This window comes from Anneissia japonica, unplaced genomic scaffold (assembly GCF_011630105.1).
Source record: "Anneissia japonica isolate Jap-2015-1 unplaced genomic scaffold, ASM1163010v1 scaffold287719_len1884721_cov185, whole genome shotgun sequence".
Taxonomy (NCBI): domain Eukaryota; kingdom Metazoa; phylum Echinodermata; class Crinoidea; order Comatulida; family Comatulidae; genus Anneissia; species Anneissia japonica.
The window spans coordinates 633,257-653,346 of record NW_022715822.1 but is presented as its reverse complement, the minus strand read 5'-3'; the positions used below and the strand labels follow the sequence as shown (position 1 = coordinate 653,346).

The window sequence follows — 20,090 nt, the reverse complement described above, 5'->3', positions numbered from 1 at the left end:
CCTTTTGTACACAGTGTTAAAATTTTAAAGCTTATTCTTGAGCCAATACAAATTCTTTCCTGGGATCACTCAAAATAAATCTTCTAAAACATGTAAATATGCATCAGTAAACGTTATACATAGGCCTAATAGAACACATAGGCCTAAATCCATAAATCTCAGGCCAGGTCTTTAAAGATAGAAACTACTGAAGAAGATACTGTGGTTCAATTTCGTTTTTATCCTTTTGCAAGTTTCTTTAAATTTTTGTTTAATAATACTACTACTAATAGTAATAATAATAATAACAATGATGATGATGACTATAGTAATAATTGATAATAATATTAATAGCAATAAAAAGTGAAGAAAATTGTGCTAAATGCGAAAAAAGTTGTGATTTGTTGATCATAATTATTATAGTATATATAGTTAAAGCTTTGTAAGCTATAGTTAGGCCTAAGTTGTCCTGGATATTAAGTAGATCCTTGATAAAAGATCATGAGAAATTTGGCGCTTCATTTTGACTATAATGGTGATGTGATGATGATGAATTTTACTATATAAAAGTGTCATTTCCAGACATCTCAAGAGGTACTATTTCCTCAAATTTTCTCACCTCAGCCCCAGCCATGGTGGGGCTGAGGTGGTTGTGAAATCACGTTTTTGGAGTATGCCTATCTAAAGTACATATTCAAAGACCATGTTTTTAAGCTTTGTTTTCTATGGTATATCACAGACATTAATAAGATCTCTATGGTTGTCAAAAATCCCTGATATAAGATCATGAGAATTTTTTTTGGCGCTTCATTTTGACTAATGGTGATGTGATGATGATGAATTTTACTAAAAGTGTCATTTCTGGCCATCTAGAGGTACTATTTCCTCAAATTTTCTCACCAATAAATAAATAAAAATGACAAAAAATATAAGTTTATAAGTACAGTAAATAACATAAAAATTAAATATTGGTGGTAATGTGTTTCATTAGTTCAGTTCTTTCAGTCATTGCTTTTGTTAAATATGTTTTACAATGGTTATCAAATATGTAAATCACAAAATTTTCATTGTCTCCTTTTCCCTATCTTCCCTATCTGCATATCAATTTGAGAGATCGACTAAACTAGTGGTAGCCACTGTCTAGCATGGAAATATTTGGTGCTGTCTCTTATACACATCTAGATGTGTATAAGAGACAGCCTCAGTCTGTGAAAGTCCCTCTCTTGTTCACCTCTCTTTCGAATTCCTGGATCTGCCAATGTTGATTTATTATATAATTATTTTTGCGCTTATTTATAATGCTTCTATTGCAATTTCACTTTATCCTCTCAAACAGTCCTAAAAACGTTTAGAGTGCGCTACTTCACAGGGGGATTCGCCCCCTTGACCCCGCCGGGGGTAGTACTGTAGTACTGCATTGCACAAAAGGTTGTGTTATACCAGGGAGTTGTTATAGTGACTATAACAACTCCTTGGTTATACTCAGATAAAACCGTTTATACTGTCAGTTATTCTATTCAAAACTTGATTGGTTGATTGATATTGTTTCTAATTATAATATATTAATTGCTTGTTATTCTTAATAGGATAATGAAATTTAAATTATTATTGAAGTGAAGTGAAAATGAACTAGATTCTGAGAATTGGGGCAGAAAATATTTTCTGACTGCCATAAAAGGGATGACCTTGCCTACAGAGTAACCTGTGACCTCATACAGGAAACATACTGTAACACCACAGGAAGTACAGAACATAATATCATAATCTCTAAAGAACACAAGGTGTGAATGTGAGATAGCAATAGGGTCATAAAAAAACAGATCATCAATGCATACAACTATCTCCAATCCAAACAAAACCATGGAAATGATAGACATGCCACTTTCTAAAAATCATCCAATTAGAACACAGAAAGTCACTTTTCCCATGAACAAAAAAGTATGGTGTAAATTGTGAAGCAGATTCAAGGGCAGAAATATTGAAATACTATTGACAAGATACTGAAAAAACAGATGTGAGGATAACTTGTAAAAAATTGTAAAAATACAGTCAGGGAAAGATGGGAACATAGACCGCGAATTATTGAAGCGAACATTTATTAATTTATTCAACAATATTTTTAGAGGCTGGCCTATCTCAATACACAAACCAAAACAATTAATAGGTAAAGACATTTCTAAAATTTAATAATACAAATCTCCATGATTATACTGTAAGATAAGATAAGATTTATTGGTTCTCTCTTTTATAACAGAGGAACACTCTCGCGCAGGAGAGGTTCGACCCGTACAACAGTTACAAAACAACAACTGACAATGTAAAAAATTAAATATTGAAAAGATAAATGAGTAAAGAAAAAATACTGGACAAACAAAACAAATGTTACTCTCATTATTCTGTAGTAATTAAGGAATAACTCAATGTACAAAAGAAAAAAAGAAAAAAAAATAGAGAATTCAATTACAGAATATAAAGTAAATAAATAAATAAAAATGACAAAAAATATAAGTTTATAAGTACAGTAAATAACATAAAAATTAAATATTGGTGGTAATGTGTTTCATTAGTTCAGTTCTTTCAGTCATTGCTTTTGTTAAATATGTTTTACAATGGTTATCAAATATGTAAATCACAAAATTTTCATTGTCTCCTTTTCCCTATCTTCCCTATCTGCATATCAATTTGAGAGATCGACTAAACTAGTGGTAGCCACTGTCTAGCATGGAAATATTTGGTGTGAATCACACCAAGGTATTCCCACTAGTCCAAAGACTTGTTTCTAGTGGGGTCCTTCTGATGGTGAATAGGGCAGTACACCAGGAGACAACCCCTACTCTTTTTCCGAAGAGCATACTGCATTTTTGACGTGCACATGGGCCGTATTGCACACAGGAAGAACAGCTTAAACGTCTCATCGGAAAGACGGTGCGCTATTATAACTTGCATTTCAGCCCTCCAGCTGGAACACAAGGAGAGTAGCGATCAGGGGCAGATTCAAAGATGTCCATCTTATACACATCTGGGGGGGCCGCGCGAAAGTTGGGCCAACGACACAACACCATCCTAGGGATTCCAGGGGCATGCCCCTTCAAAATTTTTGTGTTCTAGACGCCCAAAAATAACAATTGAGGCGTTGTGGGCAATTATTTTTTTCTTTTTCTTTTTTTTTACCTCCCAAAAGGGGGAGGGGGGCCTGGCGCTGGGAATTGAACCGGGGATGCTAAACCGTGAAGATCTCTTGTTCCCCGGTTCAATTCCCATCACTGCTCTCCTTGAGTGTTTCAGCTGGAGTGCTGAAATGCATGTTACAATAGCGCACCATCTTTCAGTTCTCTTTAGCAATTTTGTCAGTATTTTTAACAAATCACGTTCCTTATTATTGGTCACTTGTACTACAAATCAAAAAATGTTTTTCCTCCGGGAGCCTGGTTACCTCACTTGTGTGAAGACGAATCTTGTAGGGATATCGCCGAAAGACCTTGTATTACATCATAGCACATGTCCTGTGTAATTATTTTGTCTCGTGTGAATCGGATAGATCTGCATTGTTATTTAGCAGGTTTGCTGAAAATGTGCCTTGTATGTCATTCACGAACGCAAGGAAGAACCAATACCGGTGGTAATATTCTTGGATGGAAGGAAACTAACGTCAATTTATTACTATCACGTGTCAAAAGTGAACAAAAAAAAAAGTATAACCCAAATAAACAGTAGGAATATAGAATAATATTGCATAATTCAACAAATAAATAAGGATTTACTGACGTTTCATAGGCAGTAACTTGAGGATTTTCCCAACGGATATTTCACCATTCCATGACAGATGGAACATGCCCAAATCAGCCCCACCATAGTTTGGGCTGAGGTGAAAAAAAATTAGGTTACATTTCCTATGTATGAAAATCACCCTCTTAGGAGCAGTCTGTGGCTTAGAATTTATTTCTAATAAATGTTTTACCCGCAGATTTTATGACGACACTCTTATGACTAGGTCTGGGATCAGCTAGCCCATCCACTGGCGCCCCTAAGTACATCATTTGTTGCCATTGGTTTATTCTGGGCATCTCAGGACTAACATCTTCAATGTTTCTACTGAATGTGCAATAACAAACTATATTCCACAGGGAGAATCCAATCCAATAGCATTATACGAAGTCTCAATCAGCCAATTTGAGGGAGTGCTCAGGAAAAAACAAAGGTAGAAGAGTATACAATGGGAAAAAGTAGAAAACAGAAAAGAAAGAACAGAAGAAAAAGAAAATATATGAAGTAAAACAGCGTTATGAAATAAATGATAATAAAACTAGAGAAACATATATCTCCACGGTTCAACACACAAACATGCCTACCACTAGTTTTAAGCAACTCGGAAATTGCTTCTCTCAGTATACTTCAGTAGCCTCATTGAAATATTATACCAAAAAATTAAACTGACATTAAACCATAAAATTATGAGGCATGGACATCAGTTATGTATAATAGATGTTTAGATGTGAGTGATAGAATTTTTCATTTGGACAGAGCATACATTGGAATTTATGATTTAAATATTTGAGAGTTTTTTTCTGATTATGACTATGTTTATAACAGGTTTCCTGTAATAACACCACTTTCAATTTATGGTTCTGGAAAAACCAGAAAGTCAAGGAACAATACTCCAGATGGTTTCAAGAGATAAGCGAGACCGCATCATTATGTTGGACCAGACATATGGCTAAAGGAAATGTCAGGAAATGGTTAACCACGTACTGTATACAAATGATATGTGCAGGATTGATTCTGGGAGAGCTTGTGGTAGTATATACGGGATGAAGTGGCCAGGATAAGGATAATGATGATGATGATTAGGAAGGTGATAATGATTGTGATGATGACAGTGATGAAGTTTAGGAAGGTGATAATAATTGTGATGATGTTTAGGAAGGTGATAATAATTGTGATGATGTTTAAGAAGGTGATAATAATTGTGACGATGAGTATCAGTATGATATTGTTTTGGAAGGTGATAATGATTGTGATGATGACAGTGATGAAGTTTAGGAAGGTGATAATAATTGTGATGATGTTTAGGAAGGTGATAATAATTGTGATGATGTTTAGGAAGGTGATAATAATTGTGACGATGAGTATCAGTATGATATTGTTTTGGAAGGTGATAATGATTGTGATGATGACAGTGATGATGGTGTTTAGGAAGATGCTAATGACTGTGATGAAGTTTAGGAAGGTGATAATAATTGTGATGATGTTTAGGAAGGTGATAATAATTGTGACGATGAGTATGAGTATGATATTGTTTTGGGAGGTGATAATGATGGTGATTTAATGACAATGATGATAATTATGTTGTTTTAGGAGGGTGATAATAATTGTGATGATGACAATGATGATAATTGTTGATGTTTAGGAAAGTGATAATGACAATATAATAAACAAGATGATATTAAGAAAACTGTAATGAAGATAATGATAAATGTTTCTATTTCACCCTGTACAACCAATCACCTGATTGCTATTCACAGTTTGGAGAGGAACACAATGGTACAATATCAGATTGAGAGCAAACGACTACATGAATGCATTTTTTGAAACCTCTCAAGTTCACAAGTATGTGTTACATCACAAAGAAAATAAAAAAAATACACCTTTGGATGTTTACTTTTTTCATTTCCACACCAGGATGAATTTTGGCTCCGAGTATTATGTTGATAAAGCAAAGAAAACTGAATGACCTCACAGTTCTGCAGATGTATTACTACTCTAAAATTACTTCCCTTAAAAAAAGAATCAGGATATCTCGGAAATCCATAATACATCCCTGTAGGTATTGTAGGATTAAACGTGGATAAGCAGGTATAACATTACAATAACACAGCAAGACAGCAATGTAAAAGCTCCGGAAGCGAGGGCATGGATGTGGTGTGTCCAAGGACTGAATGTGGAAATAAATATCAGGTGTACTCAAAAATTGAAATGTTTCTAAGCATACATAATTTTTAGTCAGGATACAAAAAAAAAGTTACAAATGGAAAAAAGGCACCAGAATGGTGCAAGCCAATGAGAATAGAACAGTACAGATGTCAAACTGATCATCGTTCCGATGTTTATGGCGATGACGAATGTCCTCATAACAAGTATAAATAAATACATAATGAACTCTTTCTAAGAAATAAGGAACAGTCACACTTGAAATTAAGGTGAACTCAAATTATATTAAAATATTTAAATATTAACACCACACCTTGAATATTATGTTGTATGGGGACATACAAATCAAACACAAAGTAAAACACTCAAAACCGCGCACCTAAAATTATTTCAAACAAAAGTGATTCCTGTACTCAAGCTCTGCAAAGCCTTAAATGGATGAATTTAACCAAAGGTTATATTTATATACAAATGAAGCCATCACTATTTTTAAGATATTAATGAATAACCTTGCACCTCATTACTTAGGTTGTCTATAAAAATAATTACTATAATGTAAGAACTAAACCAGAATTAATATACCCAAAACCAAAAACTGACTACGAAAAAAGAGGTTTATCATATAGAGGTGCAGAATTTTGGAATGAAATTAGAGATGATGTAATAAATTATTCTGAGTATGATGTGCCCCTCCACCCCCACCCCCTGTATACTATACTCACCTTCTACACCGCATATCATTTTCACACGGTCCCGCTGTTCCACGTTGTAATGACTAAACGACATGAAAACGCCATTGTGATCATACGGTTTCTCCTGATACACACGGGCATAACTATGCTGCCACTCAAACCGTTCGAACCCATCATACTCTGCAATTTTCCCTGTGATATCAAAATACTTTTGTATGAACGAGAAAGGTAAATACACCTCGTCTCCCTCTCTCCGTCCCGGTATTGTTATGTCATCATTTATCAAACATTCAATATCCTTGTAATTCCTGTTCGCGTCAAGATCTTGCAATGGAAACGGGTTTCGATCTTCTTGTAAACCGATCACAGGGAGATGGTCTGACTTGTCTTGTTTGCGTTTTAGCTCAAGAACGTGGCTGTCCAAGTCGCATCGCTGGTAAAAATGTAATAGCGCTGTGATGAATGCGAATATGGTCACGAATAAAAGAAGATTTTTCGGGGAGAAGCGTGAACACCTCATTTCAGCATTGCTAATTTTGTTTTTTTGTCTGCAAAGAAGGAATAGCATAGTTGAGCTTGGGGCCACAAGTTACAAAACAAAATGTGGCAAAGACAAGCCAAACCAGTCACTCGTCGCAAAAATCGATTTTGAGTTATACAGTTATACAGTGTTAAAGAGTAAAATAATAGCTATAAAATGGTAAAAAAATCATTCAAATCGGACATTCCTTTATGAAGTTTTTTAAAGAACAATATATGAAAAATTAACCATCAAAGTTTATGATTTCAGGCATTTCTCATGCAGAAACTATCATTAATTCCTTAAAAAGTATTGTTTTTACATTGAAAATAGGGAAAATAACAGCATAGAATGATGTGTAAATATATAAAGGTTTAGTTAAGTGCAATAAAATAGATTTTTTTAAATTTGACATTCCAGCATGTTCTGGCCATTTTCTTTGAAACACGATTTGCGACGAGTGACTGGTTTGGCTTGTCTTTGCCACAAATACTGTTTATATATAATTTCCGGGTTTTTTCCTGCAAATTATTAAAGACATATTAATTAGATTTTTAAAATATATAACAGGATAATGAATACGACAATAAAAGATTATTTTCATTAACATTTTAAATAATAAATCAAAAACTTCACATAAATTTTTAATTCATACAAATAGTATACTGTTGGGTAGGTTGTTCCTAAATAATGAAAAAGTGTTATGTAGCAACATATTATCGTAATCTATAATTATTAGACTTCAAAGGTTTTTTTAACAGCTTTTAGCAAACCGAAATAAATTTTAATAAATAAGAAGTACACTTTGGATGAATGCCAATCTAATTTACTACAAAACATCTTCAAACTAAATAAGTTTGAAATTATCTAAAAGCAAAGGAAAACTGGAGCATACATCCTGAGACGTCTTCCCCACGGATGAACTCGCCCATTATCGAATTCAACTCCGTCACTAACAGAAATGAAAAACTGTTGAGCATTTCATCATCAAAACCTGTTTTATATTAAAGAGTGTCTGAAGGTTTTATAATATACAGCCAGTACTATAGTTGTATTTACTGTTAAATGCTTTTTATAAAACCATGGTAGAATAAAAAAAAATATCCATATAATCCCTATAATGTCATAATATACAAAACCTGCTTAAAATTTGTCACCCTACTGTACTGTAAACTTCAACTGTTAAAATTGTACACATAAGTTCTAATTTGCAAATGCCAAACAAAAATAAAAATTGAGTTGGAATCAAACAATATATTGTCCATAACAGACTAATGAGACGTCTTCCCCACGGATGAACTCGCCCATTATCGAATTCAACTCCGTCACTAACAGAAATGAAAAACTGTTGAGCATTTCATCATCAAAACCTGTTTTATATTAAAGAGTGTCTGAAGGTTTTATAATATACAGCCAGTACTATAGTTGTATTTACTGTTAAATGCTTTTTATAAAACCATGGTAGAATAAAAAAAAATATCCATATAATCCCTATAATGTCATAATATACAAAACCTGCTTAAAATTTGTCACCCTACTGTACTGTAAACTTCAACTGTTAAAATTGTACACATAAGTTCTAATTTGCAAATGCCAAACAAAAATAAAAATTGAGTTGGAATCAAACAATATATTGTCCATAACAGACTAATGAAACCAACTGGTGAATATATGTCCAGTATTTGACAGGCTCTTCATTAAAAATTGCAAAAAAAAAATAAAATAAAATAAATAAATAAAGAAAGAAAGAAATACTAAACTGACAATTAGCATTAGGCATGTACGCCCACTGATCGCACAACTTCCAGTGTAATTTAGGCTAGATATGTACTAAAACTGAGTATGAGAGCAAAAGTATATGTAGTTTAAAGCAAAAAGATTTACAAGATTAACTATATTCAAATTAGGTTTGTTGTGTAACAATGTAAATACAATATACAGATTGGATAAATAATATTTATTTCATTTAATTCGAACACGTTATTATTATAATCCATTTGTTTAAGACAATTTGTTGGCATTTATAAAAATTGCAGAGCTAGACAGTTTCTTACATTTTTATCCCTTTGGAAACATACACAGAAACAAAATATGTTATATTTCGACAAAAGCTTTGGTAGATAAGAATTTCGGAAATTTCAGTTGTATTATAATTACTATTTTTAACCACATACAAATCTACCACTGTACAAACAGGATTTAAAATAAAAAACAAAATGAAAAAAATTAAATAGTTCAGCTTAAAACACAATTAATTTGCAATTTTTCCGGAGTGTGGATTTATAATATGCCTATATATGCGGAAAAATTTGACATTGATTCCTTTTAATATTAGATTTCAATTGATATATTAAATAAGAAAAGCATTTCCTTGATTCAGCAAAAAAGTGTTTTGATCTAGTGCCCTATAGAAATTTGATGTTTTTTTTAAAGAATTGTTTACATGCAAACCATGAGTGCTCTAGCCATAGTACTTGACAAATCTACCACCATGAGTATATATGCTATTAAACTAAAAAGGAAAACTGGTGTTTAAATGTCTCACCAAGCTGTTGAGACATCACTCCACTTGCATACAATATTGAGATACACTCCCAGGAAAGATTTTAAGCTGTTGATTTGATTTTAAGTCTTTTGACTAAATTTACGAACTACTGTATTCCATCTGTTTAATTGTTTTCAAAACCTTTCGACAACTAAAGTGTTTAGCTGTTCACCAGCTTGCAAAACTGTTGTCCACTCAAAGCCTGAGCTGTTGACTTGCTTCTAAAATTTTAACCAAAAAAGATTAAGCTGTTGACTTGAAATCTTATCACCAAATTTAAGTAAGTAACTATTCCTTAAACTGCTCAACTGATTTCAAAACGTTTGACTACTAAAAGCTTAAGCTGTTTATTAGCTTTCAAAACATTTGACCACTTGGCACTTTCAAAACTTCAGACAATACAACAAAACTCTGTTACTCCAAACTAATCTCAAAGCTTGAGATTTGTTTAAATACTTATATGTTTCTACCTTCTGACCAAATGAAAATCTTGAGATGTTCACTTATGCTCAAAGCTTAAATGATGTTTGAGTTGTTTTGAAAAACAATAGCAAAGGATACACTCAAAAAATATACCACGAACCGTTTCAATGTTGACTCTTCTGGAATGTTGTTATTCTGCTTCAGAATATTCACATTACAAGAACTTCTTTAATCATTTTTTGCTTTATTCATGTTTTCGAGCCAATTAAACATGTCCGCCATACATTGAAATTAGTAACTATGCCAATTTATTGTCAATTTATTAAGCACTCTTACACGATGGTTTCACAACTCTATTAGGCAAAACGTTTTCATATCCAATTAATAGCAAACATGCCGCCTGCCAACAATGACTTTGAATAAAAATAAATTTTTATTTTTGGCCAATTAGTGTATCGCCGCTACTAAAAAATGGATATTGTAGAACAAAATTTGAAGTTTTTCTTTATGTTTATTACACCCACCACTGCCTAATTATATAAACTTATAACATTTAATCAACCCATCCCATTACTACACCAATAAAATTTTATTTCCATCTGGATGTTTTTGGCAAAATTATTTTCTAAATAACAAAATAAAATGTTATTCTTATTTTCTGCCCTCCTCTGACGATCTTAAAAAAAATAAGTTCGCGAAAAAAGGTATAAAAAGTCCCCTCTTAGCGAAAAAAAAAAGATGAGTTTTGCGAGCAGTTTTGAACTCTTTCAAAGTTGGAGATTGAAAAACGTAGTAGTTTGTTATATAGGGATGGTGCAGCAGCATAGAAAGCCTTGAGAAGTGGAATGAAACAAAATAAAATAAAAAGCAATATAAAATTGTACTTACAACCCGTCCTCCACAGATAAGTCTTTCTTTTCACCCATCATTTACAAATAATAAAAAGTCCAAATGCGGAGACCAACAAGTTTCTGTTATTGGCTCACAGGCTGTCAAACAACGCAGAGAATTTGCACAAATAACTCAGGTGAGCAGGTAAGGTGTTGATTGGTAAATTCCACTAAATCACTTAATAGAACACAACCTCTTTATATTCTAAATTTAGAAAACACAATAGTACATGATAAGCAGTAATGAGTCCGGTTCTCTATCCTTATGAGTTCAGGCCATAGACCGGTAACTGGGTTTTTCACATGAACGGTCGTAAGTCTTCAACAAGTTCCCTCCATAAATACAGATTATAGGAACAAAGAACAGGAAAGACTGATTTAGCGTTCCAAAAAACTTTTGCTTGGATAAATCGACAATGAGAACTGGCACCAAAATTCAGACAGCTTCCTGAAAAGTGTATTGCATATAAAATAAATAGAATTCAAGTTTCAGATAAAATCTGCAAACATTTGAACATGCTTAACAACATAGGGTGAGGAGCGATCTATGAGGTCAACACTCAACCTCTGCTGATACTGGTCTACTCCAAGGCTGAACAGATGGGTTACCAAGGCAGGAAGTTTACGATCTATCATTTGGATATAATGTCCAATTGTAGCTGCTGGAATTACTACCGGAGTGGTACAGCACCTTCCCAAGTGTGTGCACCACTTGATTGTAAACTTCCTGGCCTTTAGAGAATGACAATTCCAGACACCAATACTGCCTAAAATCTACATAGCCAAATAAAGTCATAGGACTAAAATGGAATATCTACAGTCTTCTGATAGCCTGTGAATTCTTTTGGAATTAAATGCACATTTTTGGGGCTTTTCTACTTATAAACTCGTTAACACATGATATGAAAAGCAATTCAGCTTACCATCCTCATAAAAACAACTTAAATTACTTCCAAAAAAAGAAAAATTTATATATTTATAACAAAATATATTACAAACAGGGAGAAGTTTGTACTTTGTGCTGGTTCGTTCCTACTGTATGACCATGGGTTACAGTATTGCGCTTGAGCCTCTCTAAACATTATTGGTTTGAAATTGGCACAATATAAACTTCACAATATTATTATTTTATATTAATCTATTTCTAACAGTTATTCAGACCAAGAAGGTACCAATACTAAAAAATGTAGATACCAAAATGGTTGAATCCTCAGAGTGATGAAGTTCAACATCAACTCCTGAATTTTCATTCATTTTTTTTTTTTTTAAGTTCAGAACAGGAAACTATATTGTTTATATAGCAGTTAATGTAGGAGCATGTGGTAAAACATGTAAAGGTGTCTGATCGTGAGATTGGGAGTCCAAGACCATTGCTTGTGTCTTTTAGCAAGGCATTTTACTTACGTTTGCCTCTCTCCACCCAAAGAGTATATAAATGGGTACCTGGTAGGTAAGATGATTTGCATTGAATGATTGGTTGTGCGTGATCAAAGCAGCATGATGAGAGATACTGTACTCTCCAGGGAGGAGAAAAAGTTGCACAAAATATGCCAATATTTGCATATTTATATTTTATTGTTTATAAACCCTGTTAGTAGCAGTGTTCATTGCTGTTGATTTTTGAATTAATAATAAAAAAAAATAAAATATAAAAAATCAGTATCCACTGGCAAGGGAATAATTGATGCTAGCACCTTGTATAATCTTCAGATTGTTTATAAATTCAGATGTTCTTAAAAAAAAAGTACCATAATATTAGTTAAATTAGTTAAATTCATATTTATTGCATTAAAATATCCAATATCTATTTATTAAAATTCGTATAGAACTTTGGATATTCACCTTAAGATTTATTCATGTAACAAATAAAGTTAATTACATAACAAATGTGATAATGATGCGATTGTGGTAGTCGACTATTGTGGGCATGATCAGATTGTGATCACGTAAAAATAACAAACGTGCCTAAAAGCATGATCTGTACTACATAATTAATTCTATTGTATAATAACCATATTTTTGTAATTACTGTGAAGACTGTATTTTCGCGCGCCCTTTAAATTTCCTTAATTATATACGGCTGTCGCGAAAATTTAAGGAAGCATGAAAATCGCTCAATTCTGGATGCTATTTTTGTCTTCAAAAGCAAAGCTACAGCTAGAATACAGAAAAATCGCAAAAAAAAAGGGGCCACAAAAATAAAAGGCTTTACGGTATTCAAATGAGTATCCATTCATTTGTTAGAAGTGTCGTAATTAAAATAATATGTTTATACTATTGTACTATTAACTCTTTAAATGTCACATAATGTTTCTGCTGACCCACTTTGCACTAAAGTACAATTGTTATTGAAACTGCATAAAGAAAGTATAGAATAAATATACCAATTGTCCCTTTAAGCATGAACTTCAGATAGTAATTAAGTAGCTTGTAAAGGGAAGTGGGCTTCCAATGGCTTACACGAAATGGGACAAGATGGAACGACAAAGCAATAAGACCGGCTAAAATAACAACACATCCAACAGCTTTTTCCGTTCCTAATCGTCACTCTCTTTGTTCTGCTAATATTTGTACGATCTTGTATACAAGTTGACACAAGTTAAAGGAGAGTTGCAAATACAAATTTTCTCTTAATTTTTTTGTCTGAGATGAGATCGTTATGAAAAATCGCAACGTAAAAGTTTTAAATTTTTGTCAGAAAATGAGAAATATATAAAACTGTAAAATCTGTTCTTTTTTCATCCAGTAGGTTGTAGACCATAGCTAATTATACTAAATCATGACCTTTCCAGCGACTGACTAATTAACATGCATGGCAAAAATATGCAGTGAATCCATAGATCAATATAGAAAACACTCTCTCTGATATAACAATAGATGCATGTTCCAAAAACTATCAATAGAAACTACAGTAACATATTACTATATTAACATGTTGACTGCCAGACCATTTTTTAAGGTTTCTTCCCATGTGCCAGAACAAGTTTACATGTACAAACATCCTTTTTGCAATTCCATCTATTCATATATCATAAAAATGGCTTGTCTAATATATTTGCAGGGAAGTATTAGGGGACGTGAGTAAACTCATCACCAGCAGTGGGACAGCATTTTTTATTGTTTTTGCCAAGTGCGAGTTGGTATGTTTTCAGAGGGCGCCCCCCCTCCCCACTCGAGTGTACTGCTAGAAACATAACACAACAAGCACACATACATTATTTGTAGGTTATCGTCTAGGCGTATCTTCCCCATACTACCGCCCGTTAAGTCTGTGGTTCTGCAATGTATAACAAAGAAGTAATAAACGCTAGAATGTTATCCCAATTTTGACAAGTATAGTCATCCCTAGCACCCACAGCAACACCTTGTGGGACAAGTACACTCGTCGCTGGCAGCCGTGTTACTGTAAATGAAAATCTTAAAACCATAGAAACATAAAGTAATATTAATGGAATACGATATACAATTAGCAATACTTTGAGCTATCCAATGTACTCTGTATAGTAGTAGTGGGCCGCATTCTTTGTACTAACAGTACAACCGTAAGTCGCTGGTCATTGTTCAACTACCTGTAAAGCCCTGTGTTCCTTGTATACAACACTTGTGCTACCGATATTGTATGGTTTACCCTCATGGAATCCATATACTGAAAATCTGTCTTCAAAAATAGAAAGGGTAAACAGAAAAGTTACACGGATGTGCCTTGGCTGGAAATGGCATATGATGAAAGATTAAAGTGTCTCCATATGTGGCAAAGACAAGCCAAACCAGTCACTCGTCGCAAATCGTGTTTCAGAGAAAATGGCCAAAACTTGCTACAATGTCAAATTTTTAAAAATCTATTTTATTGCACTAAACTAATCTTTACATATCTATACATCATTCTATGCTGTTATTTTCCCCATTTTCAATGTTAAAGCAACACTTTTTAAGGATTTGATGATAGTTTCTGCATGAGAAATGCCTGAAGTCATAAACTTTGAAGGCTGATTTCTCATATATTGTTCTTTAAACAGCTGTATGTTTAAACGCTTGTAACTTCAAAAGATAATATCCGAGTTGAATGATTTTTTTATCATTTTATAGCTATTATTTTACTCTCTTACACTGTATTAATAACTCAAAATCGATTTTTGCGACGAGTGACTGGTTTGGCTTGTCTTTGCCACATATGCCCACTCTTGAAAACAGAAGGAAACAAACACTATATCATTCACCATTAAATGCTTATCTGGATACATACAATGCAATTCCATTCTATCAAACACAATAGTAAATCCAAGATAAACTGACTTGCTAACTTTTAAACACCATTATGCACGTACTGAGGTGCGAAAATACTGCACCATCAACGAGTTCCCACGGTTGTGGTCAAACCTACCAAATACTCTCAAAGCCTCTGTAGTACTGGACAACCTTAATGTATTTACTGCAAAATTGAAAGAACATTACAAAACTATTATCTAATTAATTTATTTATATTTGGGTGTGTGTGTATAAGTATGTACTCTATGTGTGGATGTATACTGTATGTGTGTGTATTTATGTATATATTTATATATATATACTTTGTGTAGGCCTATGCATATTGATTTTATTTTGAGGTTTTTTATAAATTTGTTTGTGTATTTTTATTCTTTTTTTTTTTCCTACTTTTTAATCTTATAATTTTATATTCTTTTTTGTTTTTGTTTTGCAATAATGATTAAGTCTCATTTTTAAATTTCCTAAGTATTATAAATTTTTATTATATATTATCTTCTATTTTAAATTGCTGTTTCTCTAACGATGGATTAACTAGCTTGTGAGCTACAGCGATTTTAATTGCTTTTGTTAATCCTTGCCTCCTTAGATTTTCAGTTTTATTCTGTTTTGTGAATTTTTATTTTAATGTATGTGCAAATTGTAATGTGATTTTTATAAAAGGCTAAATAAAGAATGAATGAATCCTCTGGTATAAGCTCATTCCTCATGAACACAAAATTGGGCTAATTTTAGGGGGTGGGCCTATTCCCCCAGGAAATCCCTTTTTTAACCAATGGCAAATTTCTGGCACTCTGTGCTTAATTCCAGCCCATATTTAATGTTCATTTCTGAGTATATTTGTAAAATTCATACCCTGGGCTTTTGTCTGAGGAAAGGCTGGTACATGAAATTGGGCATAAATTAGGGAGTGGTCTTAAACTTGAGTTTGGTTTATACCCGAGAAACTATGGTACAAGTATATATTTTCTTTGCATAACATTACCATAAACTAATGACAAAATTAAAACAACAAAAACAATACAAAAACAATAGAATCTACATGATAAACAATACGAAATTACACTTAATAGTAAGCAGCAGTAGAGCCTCATTCTTTCTATATAGTCTTCCCCCCAAAAAAAATTTCAATATGGATGAAAGTATTTTTAAAATGTAAAATCAGAATGTGTGGCAAGGACAACATAGGACATGTTTTAATATATTATACCAAAAAATGTGATTTAAATAATAAACAATTACAACTACAGTAAAGGTTGCTTATTTGACATTTTATAATATCAAACCATACCATCCACATCTCCAATGCTAAATTATTTCTATTTTAAATATCTATATCTTCTTTCACAGATCAGTTTTTATTATAATATCAGTCTTGGATATTAATGTATTATACAGTATAACATACTATATCGTATGAGCAATATTCATCTTTTTCATGTATTAAAATCATCTGATGGGTCTTTTATGACTGAAATTATGATCTGAATCTAAAAAAATTGATGACAAAGTGATCATAACTACAGATATTTGTTTCAGGTATAAAATAAGCTACAGTATATTATTAAGCACAATCTTTAACTTTTTATCAACACACACATGATATGAATCTAAAATACTATATATTATTCTATAGTATATGTTATTATTATATAACATATTTTTTTGTTAATATAACATACTGTAGTTTTTTTCAATTTAATAACCTATGTAATATTATAAATATAGAGATATAATATAACTTTCTTGACAATGGATACTATGTCACAGTCAGCATCAAGACAAAAACACAGCAACCCAACTAAAGAAATCCAAACAACAGAGGGCGCTATACACATTAATTTTCAAAAGAGGTGACAGCTGCTATCATAATACTGAATAGGGTGACCATGATGAAATTTAGGCTGAATTCAAAATGGTTTACAGGCGATATAAATTATTCGCTAAATTAATGCAAATTGTTTTCAATTTATGTGAGAAGCATTCAGTGAATCATTAAATTAGTAATACTTAATAAACCAACGAGTGATTTACGTTCAATCAATTGAATAAAGTAGAAAATTTAATCAATCACATCTAATTTTAATATATTTTTCACAAAATAATACATCAGTTTTTAAATAGTACTAGAAATATTTTTGAACAAATCATATTATATCTTGTCTGGTTATTTGTTTTATTTATGGAAAGCTGATCTAACCTAAGTAAAATTAAATAAAAAAAAATTGATCGCCCAAAAAGCCTCAGAGGTTATTTTTGGTGTCTAGAAAACAAAAACTTGGCCCCGGACCCCCTAGGGTGGTGTTATCTCGATTGGCCCACTTTAGGCCCCCTCCATTCAGACATCTCTGGATCCGCCCCTGTAGATGTCCCAAGTTGGAAGAATCCTCATCCGGGAGATCTGTTTAAATTAACTTTCTTAACACATATCTGACCGGCTCTGGCAAAACTCGCAGTTTGTCACAGTTTCTAATTTCGCACAAGCACCCAAAATGTTTAAGAATCATAATGTTGAACATTTTCAGATTTTTGCATTTTATAAAAGAGAAGAAATATCAAAGAGCATATTGCTGCAAAATATCAATCTCTTAACTGAAAAGTATATCAAAATTATTTTTAAAAATTTAAATCCTAATAATAATGATAAACTTTTGATTTTTGAGTCTTTGAAAGTTATTTTCTTAAAACCTACATTGCTGATATCCAATGAATAAAATATTTATAAATTTCCTAATACTCACCAATTTTCATCAAATAAACACTGTTTAAGAGAAGACTTCATGCAAAATCTAACAATACTAAAAAATGTTTTTATTTTTTCCTACAAATAGCTGGTTTTGCCAGAGACCTTCACATATGTTGCTGTGCATAATGATAACCACAGGCACTGACTTCCGGGAGACAATTGATAATACAGATAGTAAAAACTCGTAAAATCATGTAAATATCATAAATTTGCGCGAGATGATTTATTTTTTGGAAGATTCTTAGCGGGAGTGTAGGAGGCCTTTCGGCCGATTTCCAGGACACTTCATCCTGGGACCCAGCAGACATTGGGACCCCTGGGCACTAAATGTGGTCTTTAGATTTCTCTATTTAGAGAGAAATGAAGAAATAATACATTAAATGTTTTAAAGTGGATGTAGAATTTTTATTTGGGTTCGCCAAACATGAATAATTATGAATTTGCAGAAGAGTGGTTATTTTCCGTGAGATTCTTGCTTTCTTGCGAGAGTGTGGGATGCCGTCCCGATTTCCGGGACACTTCTGCGAGTTGAGGGAGAATGGATGGTGTGAACGGAGCTATTTAACTATTCAAATCTAATAGTATGTATACATTTGCCATCTGTACTATAAACTGTATGTTCTATACACTAAAGTCTTATTCACATTGGTATTATTCTGATCAAGACAAAGAGTAACATTATTGAATGATTTTGCACATGTTCAGTCTAATAGTGAATACCATTTGTCGCACGATATAAGCAAGTTTTCCCCGAGTTGCACTTTTTCGCACTGCACTCTTCTGCTAAAGAAAAACAGCCTGGTTAATCTTCCTGGGCAAATTTTTGCTTGGTAACCTACCACAAAGGTTGGGTAATTTGACCAAAAAATTGTCGCACCGGCCATTCAACCTTGATTTATTTGTGTAAAAATGACCAAGTACAGTACATGTTATTTTTTGTCCAAACCATCAAATTGTACTAAAAAATTTGTGGGATGTGCTCACATATGGGCACGGTAATGTCATAATACACCCAAATATGGGCATATCGCATACATTTGTTAAATAAAATTTGATAGGATGGATACAGTGTGGTTTGATCGAATGAATCTAATATAAACATGGCTTAAATCCTACTAATAGGAAGCTTTCGCTTGCACGAGGGCGGTAGGACGTAGACGGTAATGACGTCACTAAAAAGTCATCTACTTGTTAAGTTCTTCTCATCGTGTGGATTCTGGGACGCAATTTGGCAAAATCTATGTATGCAAAGAATGTAGGACGCCCAGTAGGACGGTCACGCATGAGTGATCACGTTCTAGCGTCACATCGTCGAACAAATCAAAAGCTTCCTAATATGAGGTGTAATGTGAGTGGAAGTGCTTAAAAAAAAAATCTGTTTTTATCGGATTTGAAGACACTTGAAATGGCAGGCAAGCATCTCAACTGCCATTACATGACAAACTTCACTTCAATGTAATCGCAGTCCCATGTAATTACAAGTTATTTAATTATGAGCTCCAATGCCCTAATGTAAATACAAATATCTTGAGTCTCCTGGCCCATGATAGGCTACTGTATGATGTAGTACAGTACTTCATCCCATATTTGTTGTGCAATTATAGTATAGAATAATACATGGGCCTGTATTCGTATGTCTACACTAATTAATAATAATTTTGATTGATTTTCTGGAATACAAAATCAGAGTAGGCTGTCAATCATTTTCTGGAAAGTAATCAATCAATCTATCCGTAAACCATGCCAACAATTAACCCATCAATCAATCACGTCAACTCTCATAATTTATACAAACTCTACAGTGTACCTTGAAGCTACAGTCAGCCATCAATCTATTTACTTACAAAAAATGAACAAAATCTAACAACAAAATCTAAGCTATGTCATTTATCCTACTACAGTTGAAATGCATTGGTTTTGTATGATGTAAAGCATCTTCTCATTCACATTCCTAAATTGATGCCTGTTAAAAATGGTAAAAATCCTATTCCGCATCCTGTGATTGGCTGTCATGTTCTATGTTGCCTCATTCTAATATCAACATCCTGGTACACATTTTTTGAACAGTTTATTTAAATTCTATGATCGAGGGCCATGTACCGAA

The 20,090-nt window shown here is 32.9% G+C and overlaps 1 protein-coding gene across 2 annotated transcripts in view; it reads right to left on the bottom strand.

Annotated features, from left to right (window-relative positions):
- The window catches only part of LOC117109373 (D-glucuronyl C5-epimerase B-like), a 36,667-nt gene that overhangs the window by 6,913 nt on the left and 9,664 nt on the right, over positions 1-20,090 (bottom strand). Inside the window, exons 1-2 of one of the 2 annotated variants that reach the window (XM_033251682.1) lie at positions 10,976-11,573; positions 6,630-7,147 (exon numbers count right to left, since the gene is read on the bottom strand). In XM_033251682.1, coding sequence (XP_033107573.1) covers positions 6,630-7,147; positions 10,976-11,016 — 559 coding nt within the window. In that variant the 5' untranslated portion in view covers positions 11,017-11,573. Of the gene's footprint in view, positions 1-6,629; positions 7,148-10,975; positions 11,574-20,090 lie in introns of those variants that run through there. The other variant, XM_033251683.1, reaches the window with a different exon arrangement.